The sequence below is a fragment of the Buceros rhinoceros genome, unplaced genomic scaffold (genome assembly GCF_000710305.1).
Source record: "Buceros rhinoceros silvestris isolate BGI_N320 unplaced genomic scaffold, ASM71030v1 scaffold691, whole genome shotgun sequence".
Lineage (NCBI taxonomy): Eukaryota > Metazoa > Chordata > Aves > Bucerotiformes > Bucerotidae > Buceros > Buceros rhinoceros.
In genome coordinates this window covers 107,925-123,763 of record NW_010392286.1, presented here as the reverse complement: position 1 = coordinate 123,763, position 15,839 = coordinate 107,925, and the positions used below count along the sequence as shown (strand labels likewise).

General features: G+C 42.4%; 1 protein-coding gene across 1 annotated transcript in view; it reads right to left on the bottom strand.

The window, feature by feature from the left end:
* Positions 1-15,839, bottom strand: part of RANBP17 (RAN binding protein 17) — a gene marked incomplete at its 5' end in the record, with an annotated part of 126,982 nt that overhangs the window by 6,140 nt on the left and 105,003 nt on the right. Inside the window, 4 exons of the mRNA XM_010144332.1 lie at positions 957-1,095; positions 2,070-2,284; positions 11,984-12,066; positions 14,529-14,636. Coding sequence (XP_010142634.1) covers positions 957-1,095; positions 2,070-2,284; positions 11,984-12,066; positions 14,529-14,636 — 545 coding nt within the window. The remainder of the gene's footprint in view (positions 1-956; positions 1,096-2,069; positions 2,285-11,983; positions 12,067-14,528; positions 14,637-15,839) is intronic.

Sequence of the window (15,839 nt, the reverse complement as noted above, 5' to 3'; positions counted from 1 at the left end):
TTCTTCTCCTGCAGCGAACCCTGCTGAGTGTGTTTAACCGAGCAAACGCTTTGGGGCTCTGGGTGCATTCATGTGCTCCTTGGGGTCTGACTGACACTGGGTGTTAATTAGAAACACCCATCTCTACGGAGGAACAGCTAGAAACACTAGTGTTACGTGCTCCTATTTTTTCTTCCTTAACAACCATCCTAATCAATAAATGTGAAGGTCCTGAACAGCTTCTCCGTCAAAACCTATCCAATACGTGGTGTTCCTAGGTGATCAGAATGTAGCTGCCTGATTTATATTTTCCCCCAAAAGCTCAGCCTCCATCTCCACATCCCACGTGACTTTAGGCTACTGACCCGTCTGCCCCAACCCCAGATGTCTGGGCAGTTGTCTGGTTAAAAAGCACAAATTAAACTATGCAAGAGAAGGAAGCTAACTGCAGTCAGCCTGACGTATTTTTATCGTTACTCCACGTACATTTCTGTTGCCCCGATTCTCCTCTAAAATATATTCAGGAAGTACTGAATAACTGGTTTCTTTTTTCCATGGCTAAAGATACCTTTAAATTTCTCAAATCGTATCACAGGTACAGAACAAGCAGTGTTTATACAACAGCTACATTCCTCAAATAAAAACACCCCCCTCCACCCCAGATTCCTGTGTGCATATTAATACATTCTACATCTGATAACAAGTTTGTGAATTTTCAGTACAATCCTAGCAGAGGCACATTAATGATTTTAACAATTCTGTCTTGTAAGAAAAGACAATTTAAAAACACTGTTTGTAAAAACCTACAGTCAGCTCTGTTCACCGAAACACGGTCACACACAGTCAACACCAGCATCTCCCACTTTACTGTCACTTGACAGGAAGGTTTTGAAGATTCAAATGAACGTGTTTCTTTGAAAACCCTAGACAGCACAATACTTGAATTCTTTCTTTAGCCAAGTGTGAGTAAGTCTTACCTACTGCAGTAAGTCCTTCAGATATTGAGGTAAGAATATAGATTAGGACGTGAGGTTCTAAACTGGTAATGAAACTCATATGATCTTGGGTCAGACACTCCAAAAGCGGGTAGTAAGACTGGCTTAGTTTTCGATATTGCTGAAAAAAAAGAGTAAACATTCACAGAAAAAAATGTATATTACATTGATTAATATTAACAACATTACCAGATGATAGAAGAATGATCTTAGTGGTTTTATGATGCGATAAATTCTGATTTAGCCATTAAATCAGAATATTTATAGAGACAAAATATTTTCTTGTCTTCAGTACACTTCAACTTTAAAATTTACTGCAGGATATAAACTCGCTACATTGCTATCATAGGACATAAACTCTCTGCAGGCACTTGGTTGAACCCATTGGCCCAAAGGCATCTTACTCTTCAGGACTCTTATTGCGGGCACTGATTGTTGGATGGCCAGGAATGTGCCAAATATGGGCCCTCTACTACACAACCAACACACCAGTTTTGATTGAGAGAGGCTTTTCAGTTCCGAGGACCTTCTTCGTGTGGCAAGCCTGAATCTGGGTATCAACCATCTTTAACCATCCCAAATTTGTCCCTTTCTGCAAGAAAATGTGAGTTCTGAACTAAAGCGTCATGAAGAAAATGTCACAGATCAAATTCAGGCTGATATTGCGCAAGCTCTGTTGTATTCCCACAGAGAAGTGGGAACGTGGTGTACTTGAAAATTAAAGTTTTAAATTTTATGGGGAATTCACAGTGACAATTTACAGATTGAAACTAATTGCAGAGTAGCTGAATATGTGAGGACGTTTTACAGTGCATGCAGGCAACCTAAATGGCTTTGCAAGTACAGAAGGGAAGAAAAAAAAATTGCCTTTCTTTCTTTTACAAGAAATCTGGTGAAAATGCTGGAAAAGCTCCCGTTTCACATGGCCGTTAAGTCATACCTGTATTTTACACTATATAAACACATTCAAGGAAGTGAACTGCAAACTGCATTTGAGCTGTTCTAGATCCCCCCATCTCATTATACCAATCCAAAGCCTGTGGTGCCGTTATTTCATAGTTCACGTAAAGACTCCCGAGATGAGTAATTGCTTACTAGCAAGTCACTGTGGGATACTGAAAGCAGCATTTTGACAAAGGCCTGAAGTACATTGTCAAAGTGGTTGTCCCCGTACAACTTGAAGACGCCAAAGCTGACATAATTTCCACATAAGGCAGATTTGAGTGCAGAGTAACAGATGGAAATGCCCTTGAGTTTCAACGGATAAACCTGATCTTTTGACAAAGTCCCAAGAGAGAGGATCTGATTACCTGTTTTCATAAAAAGAAAGAAAGAAAGAAACTTACATAAGCAGCTGGAAATCTAAATTAATTTGATGGCACTAAACTTGTTTTTTGTCTTTATTTTCATTACTATTTGGAAGAAAAATTGTTTCTGCATTTGATGTCAAAGATCAGTTAAGTAAGCACAAGTAGAGCTTAAAAGCCGCTGAGGAATTAGTATGCAAAATTTAGAACGTAAGCTATGGAACTCCCGTCAGTGATGGACGGCCAAACCGTGACTGGGTCCACCAGCCGGAATTCCTTCACCTGACCAGCGTTGCAACACACGGTTTTACGGTTTCCCGTGCTGCAGCACAGCCTGGGTTTGATCCATTACCAGGACGGTCTCTCGGGATGGTTGCTGATGTACACACACACACTAAATATATCTCTCAGAAAACAAATATGTCTGTACAAAAGCCTCTATTTTACCAGTCACAGCTGGGAATGACTTTTAAATTCAACTCCATGTTTATAATGTAAAAGTAAGAGCTCATGGTAAATATTTGCTGTTGCTCTTCACGGGCAATAGTGACTTTTGGATCCACTGTGCAGCAGCGCAGCAGATCCCGCCGCAATCCTCTGCACATCTAGTTAGTCACAACGTCTCATTACCAAGTTACCTAAGTATCTTGTGATAATTTAATGCTCATCTTCACAGCACCCCAGAGTTAGTCTTCATGACAATTTTTTTTTAAACCTGAAGGAATTAATCAAAGTGAGGTAATACAGGAGAACGAACACAGCAAAGATTAAGTTCTTCAGTTCTACCACGACGCAGCCTTACTAGGTTGACCCCATCTGATGGTGACCTTGACAAGCCCGCCCTGCACAAAGCCCAAGTGTCAGGTCTTCACTTTGCTACTCCTCATCATGCTTGGTAGTTCTAACTAGAAGTAGATAACACAAACCCGTACATTTTTAGGAGTATTCCTCCAAATAAAAGCACTATAGTCCTCAGCTGAGACGCTCGGCTCGGCTGCGTTCAGTGTTTAACCTAGTTCTCAGGGCTACGAGGACAACGTGGATCAGGGAGCAACGAGCAAACTGGACGTTAACCATTCACAGTTCCAAACACTGCTAGTTGAGAGAGGTAGTTATGACAACTCAGTTTTGGTTTTATAACAGGCAATTAAAAAACACCTCTAAAAACTTAACTGAGATGTATTTATTTATATATAGTTTAATACATATTACGGCCTAATACCAGACTGGGTCTCTCTATGCAGCTCTCCTTTCTACCCATGCAAATTTCCACCTGGAAGTCATACACCTGCCTTATTTTAATTAATGTTATTGATTACTGACCATGAGGAATTTACATCATACAATTAGAAAAGTGAGAGGGAAAACCTTGTTTCTAAACACCCAAAGAACCAAGGTATCACCCGTTCGGTACGATTTGATGCAAAGACGGAGAGGTGTTAAGTTACTGTTTCAAACGTTAGTCCTTCACCACTTCCAGCAACACAAGGCAATTTATCCATCAGGTTGTAAAGCAGAAGTAGATTTACAAAAAAAGACTGCGAGTACCATCGGGGATTGCTTAGAAGTCTGCAAGAATCCTGAATGGTGCCATTGGAATTATGAAAGGGAGGAGAACAATCAAATATTTACCTAGGAAAGATGGTCACTTACAATATGAATCAAGCCCTCTTGATTAAAAAAATTAAATTTATGAATTAATAAAATTAATTTAAAAAATAATGAAAAAAATAAATTTATGACAGAGAACACAGAATGCTTTTGTTACTGTACATGGTCACCTCTACCAGCCCAAATGCTGTAGTCACGAACACAGTCTAACTGGGGAAGAGGTACAACTGCTACTGTGTAGAAATTAATTCCAAATGGTGTCAAAAATGACCCGTACCCAAAAGATCCTCTTTGTAAAATAAAACATAGCAGAAAAGGAATAGTCTTCTAAAGCACCTGCATATTCATTTATTATAATACTTTACAGTACTGAGAAATTACATATACACAAAATCAAAGATAAACTCCATTCCCCACAGTGACCCGTTTAAGATATCCCGGCCAGATCATCTTAATTGGCATTAATCTTCTTGACAAGACCTAGTCTACTTAGCGAGATTAGTGGATCTCAAATTTGGTGAAAAAAAAAAAGATTAAATACCGAATTCTGTCTGTGAGGCAACATGGGAAGCAGCACGCTATTTTTGAAGGCCACTGTGTGCCCACTTAGGGCAAAAACAAGACTGGAAGGTAAGTGTGCTGCAAACCAACCTTACCTGGTCTTCGCCACTTACTTCTCTGCGGAAAATCTCTGCTTTAACACCACGAATATATACACCTGGCTTCAGAAATAAGCAACGGCAATCCAGCAAAGTAACAGCCTTGAGTTTACAGCCGAGCTGTCCAAGCATGACATGGTGCAATCCCAGGTCCTCAAAGTGCTCCGTGTAATATGCAACAACAGATGGAAAGAGCTTAGGAGTTGTCAACAAGGCGATCATGTGCTTAATGTGGAAATTAATTGGAAGCTGGTGGAAAAACCGTGAGGATGGTGAGGAAAGAAGCCGGAAAAGCCCTAGGAATCCCTTAGCCTGGGAACCTGCACTCTGGGAGGTATCCACTAGTGCGAGTCTTCTATCGTTCTTATCGCCTCCCCAGATGCCACCCTCTAATGAAAGCTTTCCCTGCCCTGATCGGCAGGAAGCATTCGCTACAGGAAGGCACAACCGCCCTGCCTCACCCCCGGCGGGCTCGGCTCCAGCGGGCTGCGGCGCCCATCCCTGCTAATGAAAACACCGGGAAGAGTCTGGGTCTAGCGCAAGATTAAAAGCTGCTTTTTGCAAGTGGACAGAGTCCACTGAGAACTGTTCTGTGTTCATGGGCTCATTTTAAAAGGGCCTAAGAGTGGGAACAGCTGATTTCAAATTAGCAGCCGAGGTGAAAGACCACGCGGTGCCTTCACCACTGCCCCAAGCCATCAGCCTGTGATTGCGGCACTGGAACAAAGACCAGTGGTTTTAGCATTAGTTATTGAAAAAAGGATGAAGTACGGTGCTATGCCTGGCTAGATAAAAAAAAGAATCATCTACTTGTAACATTTAGCAGGAGCTTCAGGGGAATATTCTTACACACCATGGATACTACTGAACATAAACTAATTTACTGAGGTACTTGGAATCAGGTCAAGAACAACTCCTCAGCTACTGAGGATATGCTTACATTTATAATCCCTGTAGTGGAGGACCAGAACACAATTTTATAAACTCCTATTGTTAAAAGAAACAATTCAAAAAAATTAAATCAACATAAAGGTGACCTTTGACATGCTGAATTTAAAAATTGTGTTGGAAATTCATAGCTCGTGTCAAAATGAAAACTCTGCAGAGACTAATCAGTGAGTTGCAGGGTTACTACCGAGTTAAAAATTGAATGAAAAAATCCAACTTGCACCAATTTCTTCTTAATGTGGGAAAAATTGTATCCCACAATCTTAAACACGTCAAGTTTCAAAATTCTCAGTAATTTCCTCTAACACAAGTTTTTGCCCTGCATTTGACAGCAACGTCCCTTACAGAAATTATAAACCCTCTGAGCCTGCCAGTGATACAAAATTCTGACAGGAGTAAGAAAAGACTTTTAAAGGTACTGGGCAAAACTGCTAGATAGGAAACAAGGGCTTGAAACCAGCTGTCAGTTGAAGTGTTTCGTTACCACAAGACTCCACAGTACATAAACTGGAAGGAGCTGGAAGAAAAAAGTGTGTGCACACAGAGGGGGAACACGAAGGCAGCCAGATCCCGAGCTGGGATGCTCTGCCTGCAGATAACATCACCACGGCTCAGAATCCCACAGGCACTACACACCAGAGCTCTTGGCACGGCGCAGTCCCTCACGCCCTCCTAGATGCGGGAGCACGTGGGGACAGGCAGCTTCCCTTTCCGTTCTCCTCCTTAATTGCTTTTACAGTAGAAGCTCTCACACAAAAGCGATTTCCTTCTGGCTGGGTTTCATTTCAGCAGGGCTTGTGCTAGGTTTCAGGCCAATAAGCGCTATGTATAATAATACAGCTAAATCATGTTTTAACATGTGTGAATTAGATGAAGACAAAAAAAGACTTTGGTGAGATTAAACAAAGGTGGTGCAAATTTATCACGTTTATAAAGAAAAAGTGTTTTTTGCCTTTTCCCCTTTCCTGTTTTTATTGTGCTGCGCTGCCCCATAAAGCTGGTTGTGAACAAATGCTTTCCAGGCCCTGGAATGCTGGGGCAGGATAAATAAAGAAGTGGCCACATATAGAAAACAAAAAGGAAAACATGCATCACAAAGATGAGCGCAAGCTTCAAAACCTGATTTTTTAAAGCTTCCACAACAGCACAATATGCATAAAGCCCCTCAAATCAGCACAACGAGTGTGCAGAGCGCCAAGATAAATTCGCCAAAAGGAATCGATAATGAACCCGGAGTCGGTAACGAGGAGCAATGTTTTCTGGAAGCACTATCACGACAGAGAGGAGAGCAGCCCAGCGGCAGCCCAGCCCGGTTTAAGCTAAGCTGCTGATTAGAAATACCTGTTCTACAGCAAGCATCAGTTAGCCAAAATTTTGAAGAACTGTTGTGAAGTTGCTGGCCCTGAATGGATTACCACACTAAGTTCTGAAATACATGTTCTGGAAGCAATTTAAAGCTCATCAGAAATAACTGTGTCTGGCTACTGGAAAATGTGGTAAAATTTAATCCCCATCCAAATGCTACCTGGGCTGTGAGCACAGGAAATTGTTTTGTGCTACTGTGGCTAACCTCAACGTTGACCTCGAGCAGTAACTGCTACAACAGCTGAAAGCCGGAGCAAAATTAAAAACTTACATCAAAGTATATCATGACAGAATGTAGATAAATAAAAACAGCATATTGAAAATATTATTTTTATGTCAGGCTCCTATAATGAAAGGGAAGAGGTTTACTAAAATGTAAAGGAACCACAAACCAAAAATAGATGGTCCCAAGATGCATCGAAACATCATTCCCACACAACTGGCAGTTCAAAAGCACATGGTAAGGAGACTTGTACCATCAGAATTAGAAGTGAAATACGTTGGGGATGAAGAAGGGTGGACGGCACTATTCCAACTCATCAATTGTCTCCTCTCGGTTGTTTAGTTCAGTTGGTCTGACCAGCTCTAGCCGTAACGGACAGGACACACCACCCTTTGCCAAGCAGCTGCCGAGTCCTAACAAGGATCGCTGACTATGTCAGTGCTTCATGTATCCTGCGTCAGCCTTCACATCTTTTGAACACACAGCATTGCTGAAGATGTCTTAGAACTCTCTTCAGCACTGTACTGGTACCAGCGACAAACGAGCAGAAGGACAGGACGCACGAGCACCACCCCAGTCACAAAGCTGGATCTGGTAAGCAGATTAAACACTCGCTGAGGTGGTAATTACCAAAACTACAAAGAACTCATATTTTAAATTTCATTCGCTGACCCCTGAAGACGTGCAATGTATCTTAAAAACAGGCGTTTTGGATTTTTGTCTGCTTTGCACTCTCAAACATATGAAATCACCATATGCCACTTCTTCTGGAGAAGAGCATAAGTTTTAGTCCAGAATTCAAGAGATTTCAGCATCCATTCTCAGAAGCTTTCACATACATTCACACCCCAGAAACACAGTTCTAGCCTTTTCTTGCCCCTTTCGTTTGTAGCCCAAGCACAGATCTTACAGTATACAGAGACGGAAACTGGAGGTACCATTCGGATGTGAGTGGACATCATAAACTTCAGCAAAACTGAAGATGGAAAGAAAGCGATGTTCCAAATGTTTGTTTCAGAGTTATTTCCACGTAAATAAGAGTACAGGGTTTACACAGAACAAAGGCACAGATGAATTCTAGATGATTTTCAGCCCCTGAAGAAGGCTGCATTTGCAAAGTATCTGTATGTTATCCAAATCTGCTTTGATCAGTGTAGTCCAGACAACAGCAAAATCAATATTGTGTCGATAATCCCCAGCGGACTGTGCTCTGACGCTGGTGAGAAGAACCACCTGATGCCACCTCGCTTCAGTTACTAATTCCTTGTCTAAGTGTTGACAGGACAGAGATGTATTTGATCACATCTTTATGCACCTATAGGTTTATAGAGCAAGAAGACTTCCAGCAGACCTACGTCGTAACTGGAAATTTTCCTGTTTAACTTGGGGCACGTGAGATTTCTGAAAATAATGCTTTTCCTAGAACCTTCTCTACATTGGTGCATGTGAGAGAGAAGAAAAAAACCTGTTTTAAAACAAACTTAAATTTCCCTTGCCAATGGAGGTACAATACAAATAAGCCATACTTACATTTATTGTTTGTATGTGTATTCCTCTAAGACAGAGAAGCAACCAGGCTCAGCCTCCTGTCTGCAAAGAGGGATCAAGCGTCTGCCTGGAGAGCTGCTGAGCTACAGGAAAGGAACGCTCGCTGCAGGGCACGGGCCAGCGGGGAGAGGCGAGAGCTGGAAGCCTGGTGTTCAGACAGTGACTGCCCAGGCAGCAGACACAGCCAGGTCTCCAGGTGCCGGAAAGAAGCCCCCAGGGATGAGAGGAGGCTGGGCAGAGTTTATGGCCTCCCACTCCGCCAGTGGTTAACTGAGACTGAAAGGAAGCATCTTCCCACATGGACACATGAGGAAAGAAAGAGATGCTTGCTTCTATTTTTCCCCCCTCTGCCTCACGTCATCACTTTGTGTTTCTCTCCATTTAAAAGGGCAATCATCATAGTATAGATTTCAATCAAGCCTATCTTGAGTTTCAAGCATCCTCCTGATCGGAGCTCGCTGTAAGCTGCCCGCATATGCAAGAGGTTTGGCTGGCTTGCTAAGATAAATGAGCACACACTGTCTGTTATCATCCCTTGACATTTACTGTGTGTCTTCTGGATTTTCGCTATTGCTTCAGCCACAAAATCAGGCTGAATGAGAGAATTTCAACTGTTTTCAGAATTTTGTAATTGTACCATTGCAGTAATGGTACAGCAGAACACTTGAAAACTGAACCCAAGGATTAGATTAATTGTTTTAACCGAATCACACAATTTTTCAGAATGTGGGGCTGGAAACACTGCTCAAGAACACCACTCAATTTGATGATCATCACTTTGTTACTTATCTTTTTCCCCAGATGTTTGCCAAGATTACATAAACTGGAAAAGTAAGTACACTTAAAGTCAGAGAGGATTACAGATTAAAGTCTTCCTTAAAAGCACAACTATTAAGGTTTTTCAGGAAGGCATTTGAAATTAATGCAAAATGCCTTAATATCAATATTTTTAAAGGAATTTGTATGTTCAAAAGATCATACGTAGCTAATGAATCCTTACACCACATTTCCAGAAGAGCTGTATCTCTCTGTACACTGGAATGAAAAATCTCATAAACTAGTAACTGGCGATAAAAGCTGAAAATGTTAACAGCAATTATTTGAAGGTGATTAATCATACTATCTTGAAATATTATCATGGGCAGTAAAACCTTCCCAGACTGCAGGTCAGTGACCACTTCAGCGATCGCTGTAGCAGTGTGAACTAGTGCTAACCCAGGATGTTTATTACAGCGCCCACAGCTGAGCCATGGTGACAGCCAGGCCAGCGCTGCCCATCTGTGCTGGTGCAGAGCCAGCCGGATTCTTCGAAACCTCCGCTCTAACGGGGCAGTTCAGCTGACTGCACCAGGAGGACCTTCCTGTTGACTTTGCAAGCCAGTCCAGTTCCAGAACAAATATTGTCAATCACTCACAGAAAAGAAAACCTAAACAGTTCTAACTGTCACGTCCAAGCAGTGGAAGGATCAGCGATGGGACCCTTCCAGACACCGATGATCATATGAATGTGTTTAAAAGCAAAATGAAAGAAAACAAAGATATGTATTCTGAGCGGCGGCTTTCTCCCACGTCTATGACTTTCCTCCACTTCTGGTTGACAGGTGATTTTAAGTTCTTCTTTCGAAGGACACTAAGGACAGTTCTCCTCCCACCCGTGTTAAGTAAAACATCATCCTGCCATAGCAAAACAGCTATGAAGGACACAAAAGGGAAGCGTGAGAGAAAGCTCACGGTCACTTCCCTTCTCTCTATGGCACATCTTCAGAGAGATGCCACACGTCCCTGATACCTTTCACACAAGGTACGAAGAGGGCACTGGTGTTGGGACACAGGCCTCGACAGGCTCTGTGGCTCCACTTACTGTCCTGGAATCCCCTTTTACGTTGCATAATTAAATTCTAGCATGAGCCAGAAAATGTTGTCTGCTCCTTACGTGCAAGAGCTACCAAGACTTTTGGGCTGAGAATTCTATGAACTTCACATATATACACCATAAAAGCTACAACTGCAAGGAAAAGGTTTCTTTACAAAGTGTTTTTTAGGCGTGACTTAGGAAAGAAGCAGGGTGAAACCAGCTAGTGTGGTTTACTCAGCAAGGTTTAGAAACCTGATGCCAGCAACTGAGATGAATGGATGCTCAATAATACGGTACGTTGTTCCTAAGTGCAGAAAGGATGATAAGGCTGATTGAATTAAAAAAAAAAAAATTAAAAAGGAAAATATAGCTGCAGTGGGATCAGGTTCCATAAGACATGCTTCATAGGGCTGAAGCATCATCATGATTACACTTGATTTTTTTTCTTTAAATCATCACAGGAAAGCTTACAGCAATTAAGTACAAAGGCTAAGAGAAATTAAGCAGTAAAATCTGAAATTTTACCTTTTATCTTCTCCTACAAGGAAAACCTTGTTTTTATTTTGCTTAATTGTCCTAACAAATTCACTTAAGAACACAGCTGAAAAAACGTGTTAGCTCACTACACGGCGTATTTGAAAAAGAAACAGAAAAATTATTTTGCAGGGAGTGAGAGTAACTTGGGTGTAATTTTTTCTGTTGTAAGTAAATGCTTTATCTATTCTGAACACACTGTTTCCATGCCCTACAGATCAAATGCAAAATTACATTTGAAGTTCTTCATTCAGGCAGCCATGTAACACAGTCTCCAGACCCAAAAAACAACTTGAAAGCAGTAAATCCAATGCCCCACTTTTCTTTCTTTAAAAGAAACAGGACATTTATGGCTTTTCCTGTTTACACAAACTACAAATGAGGTTGTGCCACAAAAACTTCATAAATGTTCCTCTCAAAATATTTAGAAGGCAAAGTTGTAAGATACAAAGTTAGCTGGAGCGTCATATAAACTGCTGGAGTCGAAGACCTGTTGCAGTTGCATGCACGAGTGGGAGTAGTAAAATGGAGCAACTTATTACGAACACTTTTAACAGTGCTCTAGGGTAAAGCTGTTATGGTCCTATTATGTTTTGGAAGTGCAAAATATAATTTGAATACATAAAATCAACCCACTCCTATCAATCAGTAGCCTAGCTCCAACAGCAGGATTGGCATCTTCGCTGAAATACATTTACGGTTGCTAGAAGAGAGACATTTGAGTTAAAAAAGCGATACAAGCCACAAGGCCACCTGGATGAACCCCCATCTGAGCAAGTCAGTGAGCTCCAAAGGTCTGCCCTCCGCGAAGGGCTGGCACAGGCAGTAGCACACTACAGTCCCGCTGCACATTCCACAAACCCATCAGTGCTCAGCAGTACGAAATTAAAAAAAAGGGCTTCTGTATCACAAGACAGGCGAAGGATGACAGCGCAGAGGAAACGTTAGTGAATACCTACCATAGGTACAGATCATTTTACTAGCTTCTCTGAAGAGCAGAATTCCATTTGGAGAGGATACATCAAAATTTAAACGTTGTGATCTAAAAAAAACAACAGCAAGATATTCAGATGATCATCGAAGCAGGAAACTGCAATGGGTTCATTCCTAAAACAAAAAGAAAATCTGCTGATCACAAAGTACAGCTATTTGATAAACTTAACTCAGGCACTCTAGTTACCTCCATGTGTTCCCAAAGAAACAACAAGACAAAACAATTTTAACCAGAAAATGTGACCAGAGAACACACCCACAGCTTTCAGCAACCAGTGAACATGTTGTGTGCCTACAGAGTCCAGAAGAGCGCTACAAGGGTTCCCTAATCCAAGCGCTGAGGCTAACTTTGACTCTCCTTCTGCATCTCTATAGCTTTTCAAAATAAGCCAGTCCCCACTGGTTATCCTGCCACATAACACCTGTGGCAAGCACAGCCAGTTCTCCGAGTGGAAATCGCAACACATGCTTGTTCAGCACATTCGAACCCGCAGAAGATCGCCCCAGGCTGTCCTCCCCGGCGCACAGGTATTACCAAAGCCAAGCAGAACCACTTCACCCCAAATCTGGAAGCTCACAAGCCCTTGCTGAAGTTCCTGTTGCACCTTTCCAACCTGTCTTTATCTCAAAGAAGCTCAAGTCCTAGTTCAGGCCCAAGTGAAGATCATTAAGTACTTAAAAGTTAATTTTGAATATAGGTCTTCAGTTTCTATGTAACTTCAGCTAAACTTAACTCTTAAGTGTTTACTTGGACTGGAGGGGAAAGGAGTCATCAACGAGTGATGGAAATGAGAGTATCCCCTGGCAGACCTGCTCGCGAGTCACCCACTGCTGATCGAACGTGAAGTCTTTGTATCGCCCCTCTCACAGAGACAGCGGGAAGGATCTGTCTTTGCTGCAAGTCCAACTTTTGGCTGAGGACCTGCTTGCTGCATCCTTCGCTGCAAACTCTGGAGTAAATCTGGGGGTTTGTAAAGGTACAAAACGTGCCTGTGTAAAACACCAGTGCATTCCACAGGCACAAAGGATAACGGCTGGCAGAGGCAAAACCCCCAGAGCAGCACATCACCTCCCTACCCGAGTGGCATCATGCACAACCTGATCCCCTGTACCATATCTTAACCGTGTCAAAGTCTGTTGTAGAATGTGTTCTAACCTGCAAGAGCGAACGCAGTACACAGCCCGTGAAAACACCACCCCAGAGGGGTTTGCTAAAGGGAACAAGGCAGGTTTGCTGAAGAGCAATAGGCAGAAGAGTAACATGAATATGGAAAGCAGCTTGAAGAGCTGCCTTTGCATGAGATTTATTGTTCCAGTTCCTCTTTGCTTTTGTTTACTGTTATTAGAGGTCTGTGTTTAACAACCTTCTCCTTGAAATTCGCTGCAGCACCATGAGCGTACACTGCTTGTGCTCTGCATCGTGAATAAACACAGGTTAAACTTTTCCAGCAGTTTATACCACCTCTACCAGGGTAACAGACGTAATGAGCCAACGCAACAGAGGGGGTCACGGCAAGCCCGTCAACACAAAGGAGAAGCTGGGAACTCTGCCTTAAGGCTTGTGCAGCCATCAGGTGTGCGTGTGTGCACATCACACACACCAGTGTTCGACAAGGAGCCAGGCCTGAACTTTAAGGTACAAATTTCTTGTCACTAAATATTTGTCAAATTTCAAATAACTCCACTTTTTTCCTTATGAATTTGATTTGCAAGGCAATATGAGAAATGACGAGAACACATACTTCTGCGTTGGAAATTCTAATTGCTTTGGGCATGAAGATACCCAGCACCGAGACTTTAACTATCAAGTTTTCATTTAAAAATCTTTTTTTCCTTTGGGCAGTACACTAATATTTCCAAGCGTAATGATAATTGCCCCAAATAAATTGTTCTGTTTCTTGCGGTAAAACAGGAATTTCATTCTAACTGCTGCAACGTCAAGTATTGAAATCACCTCCCAGAATCATGCTGAAGCCTTTTTGGTTTGCCCACAGAGAAGATTTTTAGATGTGGGAGAAGTGACCTATGTGTCGATTATAAATATTGCTGTATTAGATACTATTCTTTCCTATTTTGGCTGGAAGAGTTGAGTTGCAAAAGAAACCATAAAGGGAGCTGTGGTTTTACAAGCATGTATCTACGCTGCTTGGCTTAAGGCAAAAATTCAGCCTGCAGCGAATCTTGACAGCAGACAATTTTCCGATATTTAATTATCGAGTCAGTATTTACCCCTGGTTAAAGCACACGCTTACACCAACACTGAACAGAAACCCACAGCAGTCCCTCATATGTCGTCCGGTAATTAATCCCTACCAGCTGGTTCTGTATTTACCGCTTAGGTAAATGACGCTGAAAGCCGAGTTGTTGCGACTTTTGGTCCAAAATCCTAAAGCAGCAGTCTTCAAGTCAGTCAGATATCATACGGAGAAGCAAGACCCAGGAGGATGGAGCAGCGGCTGCGCTCCACTGCAGCGTTCATCACTCACCTAATGCTCACACCACGCTTCTCACCTGTTCTGCATGAATTCCGCCATCAGCTTCAAGATGGGCGTTGTGCACTCCGGCTCACGGTACCACAGTTCTATGGCTCTTTGCAGAACAGAGATGTAGGCAGGGTATCTTCACCAGACCGAGTTAAAGAATATACCGACAAAACAACACCTGGCAAACCAGCTTCCCCTGCAACTGCACTACCCCAGAGAGCGCCTTCGCATCTCCCCCGGACAGAGGCACTGCCAGGACCTACAAACTGAAGCAAGTCTCTGCTCAGAAGACTAAATCCTTCGGAAATATTAGCGGTTTGGTGGGAAATGGTTAATTTAGCAGAGCTGCACTGGAGGAAAAGGAAAGTAGGGTGGATGCGGGAAGCTCACCTGTAAGCACAGAGAGACAATCAGCCTGGATTTGTGACGAACAGCCTAAGTCACCAATGGCAATTTGATTTAAAAACAACACAGATTTCCCGATTAGCAAATGCTGGCCCCCAAATCTCAGCACCACCTCATATATAATCCACCTGCTGTATGAACGGGTGGGACCAACTGGATTGTATGAAGTAGTTTCCAGAGCACTCCATCAGAATTCAGGTGCACTGTGGTGGGGAGAGCAGCACAGTTCGATTTCTACAAACTCTTTCAGGAGAGCTGTTTGCTCATCCGCACCCAAGAGATACCCATTATTTTAAAGCAGGATTTCAAAGAACACAATACAGGAAAAAAAAGTTTAGTGGACTCTGCAATGCAACTTGAAAAAAAAAATCTTATGAGTTATTGACTGTATCAAAATATTTTATGCAATGCTTTGATACAAAGGTGACCCCTAGTTTTCCCAGGATGTTGAAAAACGAGTTTGGATAAGAATGCAGACTGGGAAATGGAAACGGGGTAGCACAGTCTGACTGGCAAGAGAATTAAAAGGGTTTTTTATACAGAAGGTATATAGAGATTTTAACCATACAATTTGCTACTAAACCATGATGTAGCTGATCTAGTCAATGGTTTTGTTTAATAATAAACTTATTTTTCTTGGTTTCGTTTTTAACTTTGTTTCGTGTCATATAATTCTGCTTTCCTTAACCATGTAAGAACAGTCACTGTTTCTCAGGCAAATGCTATCGCCTGTTCAGACCACACAGGCAACTCGTGTGAATCTTACGGAGCAGAACACAGGCCAAGTGCTCAACACGGGATTGGGGAATAAAGTCTGGAACGCACAAAGCCTGACACGCTTCTAGGCTGTGTGGACAGTCACGCCTCAGCGCGGTACAGCTCCTTTGGCAGAGGCGGAGGCCGTCAGCCCCGGCCCTGCTGACGAAAGGCAGGA